The sequence below is a fragment of the Amphibalanus amphitrite genome, unplaced genomic scaffold (assembly GCF_019059575.1).
Source record: "Amphibalanus amphitrite isolate SeventyFive unplaced genomic scaffold, NRLGWU_Aamphi_draft 000164F_arrow, whole genome shotgun sequence".
Lineage (NCBI taxonomy): Eukaryota > Metazoa > Arthropoda > Thecostraca > Balanomorpha > Balanidae > Amphibalanus > Amphibalanus amphitrite.
Window position 1 is genome coordinate 60704 of NW_024881659.1, and position 5907 is coordinate 66610.

The 5907-nt window shown below is 57.1% G+C and overlaps 1 protein-coding gene across 1 annotated transcript; it reads right to left on the minus strand.

Annotated features, from left to right (window-relative positions):
- Positions 1 to 4355: 4355 nt before the first annotated feature.
- On the minus strand, positions 4356 to 5374 carry LOC122383482 (protein odd-skipped-related 2-like). Its single transcript, XM_043369976.1, has one exon. It carries the CDS (start codon positions 5306 to 5308, stop codon positions 4592 to 4594), a length of 717 nt encoding a protein of 238 aa, XP_043225911.1. The 5' UTR covers positions 5309 to 5374; the 3' UTR covers positions 4356 to 4591.
- Positions 5375 to 5907: the final 533 nt, after the last annotated feature.

Here is a 5907-nt window from a genome sequence, read left to right on the forward strand (position 1 = left end):
AGACCACTGGGGTTGGCTGGGGCGCCGCGCGAAGGCCGCGCGAACCGCCGCGCGTGCGGTCCGCGTGCCGGGCTCGCGCCGCGCCTGATCGATGAACATCTGCAACACCCACACACGTGAGCAAACAGCAATTAGAGCGGCGGGCAGCCGGCGGCCCCGCAGCACCTAGACCTATCTGTTTTATCGGAGGGCCCGCGGCGGGTCCGTGGCGTCTCGGCGGGCTCTGGGACCAGACCCGTGGCCCGTGCCTCCCCGCCCCGGCTGCCAGACCGCCGCCCTGTCTGCCCAGGGCCCGCCGCTCTACTGACTAGCGTAGCTCCTGTCCAGGCTGGCTCCACAACGTATTATCCCCGCCCTGGGATCATTACGATGTCTTACTTCCTAACATACAATGCATCGACCTTCCTGTGACCTGACCTGGCAATCCTTTAGTGTTACTCTGACTTGACCTCTTCTTTTGTGTTTTTTAGGTATAGGTTTATATTGGGTTATATTGGGTTATATTGGGTTTCTTCTTGGGTTTCTTCACTCTTCAGTGCGATAAGTTTCGGTACAAACATGGGTGAAATGCATAGCTCACACTTTGGAACGACAGCGTGCAGTGTCTGCAGTTGCACACTGTAGGTACTTACCTTCATGTCACGATACGGGTTAGTAGCAGGTGCATGGGCGAACTTAATCATCGGTGTGGTTATGCAAATACCTACCTCAGCTTTGATTCCCGGATTCCACCTGTGAGGAGCTGCAATCACCAGTGAAATTATTCCTGCATATTAGCTCGTGCTCAAACCTATGCCAGAATGATTACAATTACGAGGGTAAAAGAGATCACCTAAATAAATGCATACATTATTGCGCAGGTTTAAAATGCCTCTCGAATTCCTGGAGTGTACTCCAATTGTCATGCAGAAATTCACGGGCGCTATGCAGAGCCCGCGTCATATCCTGCGGGCACTGCAAATTACCCCCGTGCATTTCTGCACAGATCACCGCATACCACACCATGGAAGGGCGCACAAGAATGGCCCCCGGGCTACTGCCGGCCGCTGCCAGACTGCAGGTATGTGTGCGCCAGCGTACGCTGCCCGTGCTGTAGGTATGCCCTGGGCTGTTGTGACGGCGCTGCGGCCAGCGATACGTGGGTGCAGGGTGATGACGTCACATGGGCTATATGGGAGCATACTCGTCAATGTCAAGATGGAGACGTCATCAGGTCAGGAGCACTTGGTGAAAGCACCTTCCGCTGACTCCAACACAGTTCGGGTGCAGTTTTGCACTGACTCGGCCGCCTCCAACACAGTTCTATACCGGGCCGCTGGGCTCGGTATGGGCCTCTGGGCCGCTCGAACTCGGCGCCGGAGTGGCGTGCTCTTGGTGGTACCTATACGCCGCTGCAGCATTCTGACGGCATTGGCCGGCGTCCATAAGGCACCGGCCTCGGGCGGCAGACGGAGGAGCGCCGGCCGCCCCCGCCCCCGCCCCCGCCCCAGCTCCGTGCTCAGAGCCCATCCAAGGCTGGCGCCTCTCCATCCCGGGCCGAGCCCTGCAGACGGCGGCAGGGCCGATCAATGCTTGCCTGCCGTCAGCGCTCCCCAAAGCTTGATTGTATAGAGCTGGCATGTCTTATATGGTACAACGTTTCTTTGAGCATGATTGTAATAGATACAAATGGTAAAATTGACCTTATGCTCATAATGTCGGATAAATTAATTGAAAAAAGGTCCAGAATATATTTTCTAACTTGGTTTTTCTTCGGTGGAGTCAAAAATGACTCCACCATTTTCGACTCCACCGAAGAAGAACCAAGTTGGAAAATATATTCTGGACCTTTTTTCAATTATATTTATCCGATATATGAGCATAAGGTCAATTTTACCATTTTCATTGATTAGCTAACATGTCCATCGAGCGGACTCGGAGAGCGTCATAAAGAACCAAGGCAGAAGTGTTGGCGATATCTCTTTCTTTTGCTGCTAATTTCGTTGTCATAAGTGCTGATAGTCTCGAGCTACCGTCCCAAAGACAGCTCACAGCGGCCCCTCAGCCTCGGTCTATATGGCCCCTGATCTGAGCTCCGGTGATGGTATACCGGGCTGTCCGGCGGCGCTGCGCCACGGAATGCGGATCGGCCTGGGGCGGCGTGTGATTCAGTCCAGTTGTGGCGCCAGGTGGGTGGACGCCGAGTGCCCCCGGCTGAGGAGTGTCCGACGGGAGTGCACAGGAGTGCCACCGCAGTGAGTGCCGTCAGACCGGTACGGCACCGCAGGCCCAGACACGTCGCAATAGGCGCGGTCCAGCTCAGGACATAGAGTTACATAGTTGGTGGTGCTAGCGCTTAGCTGACACAAGGCTGATTGGACTGTGCTTGATGGCTTTGCGGAGCTGGAGCTCGGGACGCTACACAGCTTCATTGAGCGTGCACGTCCGACGGACGATATCGGCTGATCGGGCCCGGTCAGATGCGCGCGGCCGTGCCGACTTTATCACCGCACACGTGATTCATCCACTGAGCGCGGCAGTCTCTTCAAGTGGCATCAATAGACCATAAATCGGCCACACTTTGGCACTGAGAAAACACTCAGAGTCGCTGCTGCGGGTGATGTGTGCATGAATAAATTAAATTCACGGGTGATAAATGTCACTAGTCGGAGCAGTACTATCATCACACAGCTGAGCAACGAACATTGGACTGGGTGGAGAAAGCAGTTCATTTTCATGACGTGAAGGTCAATATCAATACTGATTAAATACATTACAAAATATGTGATGCAGACGCAGTTCGATTATTTTAATGTGCTAAATGCAATAAAAGTCATTTCGCAACGGATCAACCAATCCAATTCAAAAAAGTTCGATGTTTTATCCGAATATACTCTCGAATGCAGATACTTGTCATTTATTGTCTCAAATAAAATAGCTCCATTTTTATCAAACCTGACGAAGTTGTGTTTGGATGTCGATTTTTTTTTATAAAAGAGTTCAGCTTGTGAAGTTAGCGAACGCTCTCGGCGCACCTCGGAATCCTTTGGCACGCGGTTGGCCTTGTTGCCGGGCGTTTGGAGCGGCGTTTTTATTGCCATCGGTCCGGCTGTGTGACAGCCGGCCGCCCCAGAAATGGCTTCTGTCCCCGTTCCACCTGTGGGGTCCACAAATATTGCCGGGCTGTATAAATTCCTGGCGGCCCTCTGCGACCGGACACACCTCGGTGGACCAGAGCGGCCGGCCGGGCTGGCAGGGGAGGGAGACTGGGAAGGAGCTGAAGGGGGCTGGGGGACACTGACTCACCGACGTGACACACGGACGGGGAGCTGTGACCTGATCAGCCAGCCGACTTAGCTCTGGGGGGCCAGCCGACGGAGGGCTGCACTGGGGGTTACCGAACGAACTGACAGAAATCTGAGGCCCTACTGAGACCTGGGGACTCGACCAGGCATGGGGAGATGAAACGTCGCCTAGCTTAGCTGTGGCGACGTTTGTGCTGTGGGATATCACGATACAGGGTCATCGACGTTCAATCTGGTCAGTGGCATTCCTTCACAGCCGAAAAAGAAACGAAGACCAAGACGCAGTGACAACATGGGTGCCTCACATTTGCGTTTCATCAGCTCTCTTCTCTTTCGCCTCTCACTGATGCCACAGGTCATGATCGATCCAGCTCTCTGGCGCAATATGTCACCCCACGGCCATCAGAGAGCAGTTTTTTAACAGCACCGGACGGCCGCCGTCCCCGGTCGGCGGCGTCCCGACCGTCTCAGTCCCTCTCCGTCGTCCGTGTTTTATTGGGCTGTTGGCCGTGTTTTACGGTGTGACCGTGTTTTATGGCCGTCCCCGAAGTGTCCCCAGTGTCGGCTCCGGTGACAGCTACTGACCGACCACCCAGAAACTGGAGCTGTCGGGCCGACCGGAGGACGGACGGCGGACGGGCGGCGCGGGCGGACGAGCGGTTCCCGACGGCTGGTCGGCAGTGTCCAGTGGACGATAACCGGTCACGGCACACCCGCCGACGGCACACCGCTTCAAATTCAGACGGCTCGTTTGCAGCCGTTTGAACGTCTTACAGTTAACCAGCAATTGATACTAATTCGTGTGCAATCTTTGTGGCCTTGTTTCTGAGTCTTGAGCTATTGGAACGCAAATACCAAGCTTCGCCATTTGGATCTACTGGTAATTAGTTGAGATCTTTTCAACTTTACTGATAGGGTTCGTTCGCGACCCAACTCTCGTTGAACGCCACAGCCCACAGGTCGGACATCCCGGGTCTCTTCGTTGAGTGTCATTGTAGCGTACTCGTCTACACATGTATCCGCCACCTCATTCAGCCCGATCCACCCAGGCCCCGGTAGACACAAGGTATGAAATATAAGTACGTATTTATTCTGGCTCGAACAAATCTGATAACAAATTACAACACTCATAATCTATCAATGGAACACATTCTGGAATAAATTACTGATTATGCGAAACACAACACGATGCAAAAGAAATACATGACAACAGCGCCGCCGGCGGTCATGGCCAGCGAATAAAACACAACTATGACACCTGAGACATTGGACAGGGTGCAGCTGGGCAGCTGCGGCGGACCGGCCGCTCACATGGCCAGGATGTCGGCGATGCTGAAGCCGTGCTTCTTGGCCGGCTCGGAGGGGGTCGGCGAGGAGCCGTCGCGGCGCGGCGAGCCCCAGCCCAGCGAGCTGGCCGGCGACTTGGGCGGGCTGGTCGAGCGCTCGCTGCCGGCGCACTCCGAGTCGGCCGGCGAGTGCACCAGCTCGTGGAAGCGCAGGGAGGAGAGGCGGTCGAACGTCTCGCCGCAGAAGCAGCGGTGCGCAGCGGCGGTGGGCCGGGCGGCCGGCGCCAGTCGGCTCTGCAGGCTGCGCAGCTCGGCGGCGGCGGAGGCCGACTGCTGCGAGCACGACGAACGGTGCACGGCCAGCGTGCGCGCCTGGCAGAAACCCTTGTCGCAGATGTCGCACTTGAACGGCTTCTCCTTCATGTGGATGTACTTGTGGTCTCGCAGGTGGTCCTGCCGGCGGAACGCCTTCCCGCAGACGTCACACGGGAACGGCCGCTCGTCCGTGTGCGTCCGCTCGTGGATCAGCAGGTTGTAGCTCTTGCTGAACTCGCGCTGGCAGTACTTGCAGATGTAGCGCTTCTTGGGCCGGGTGGGCTTCTGGCCGAACAGCTCCGGGCGCAGCAGCGGCTGGCTGAAGTAGCTGAGCAGGTGCGGGTGCAGCAGCAGCTCCGGCTTCCCGGCGGCCGCCAGCAGCTGGGGCGTCAGGTAGAAGCCGGGCAGTTGGCTCGGGTGCATGGCGAGGCCGGTCGGTGGCGGTCGGGAGCGGAGCAGTGAGCGGGCGGCGGCGGCGGCGGCGCGGCGCGGTCTGACGGTCGGCGGCGGCGGCGGCGGGCGGCGGCCGGCGGCGGCCGCCACCGGCCCGCCCCTCGCCGCCGATTGGCTGCGGACCAGGGACCGCCCACGGCCGCGGCCGCCGCTCAGGGACCGGTGAGGTGGGCGGCCGGCCACCGCTGCCCGGCGGCCCTGGCAGCGAGACGGCGCCGACACCGCCACCGCCAGCTGCCCCCGCCGACCCCGCCACCGCGCCCCCAGCTTCTGCCGGCGCCCTCCACCCCTTCACTCCCTTCCTCTCACCTCCCTCTCCCTCTCTCTCTCTCTCTCCCTCTCTCTCTCTCTCTCTCTCTCTCTCTCTCTCTCTCCTTTTCTTTCTTTCTTTCTCTCACACGATGTTTATCACAATATGAACTAGCTATAACAGGTTTGGTGATTGTTAATTTGGAATTACGTCGTAGTTATATGACATTAGGGAAACATGACGGATATAGGACATTCAAAGTAACGGCCATTTGACATTCGAAGGACTTGTTCATAAGACAATGCAAAACTCTTGTGGT

What these genes read in the sequence shown, in the direction of transcription:
- LOC122383482 (XM_043369976.1), bottom strand. Translation starts at nt 5,308, where the DNA reads ATGCACCCGAGCCAACTGCCCGGCTTCTACCTGACGCCCCAGCTGCTG.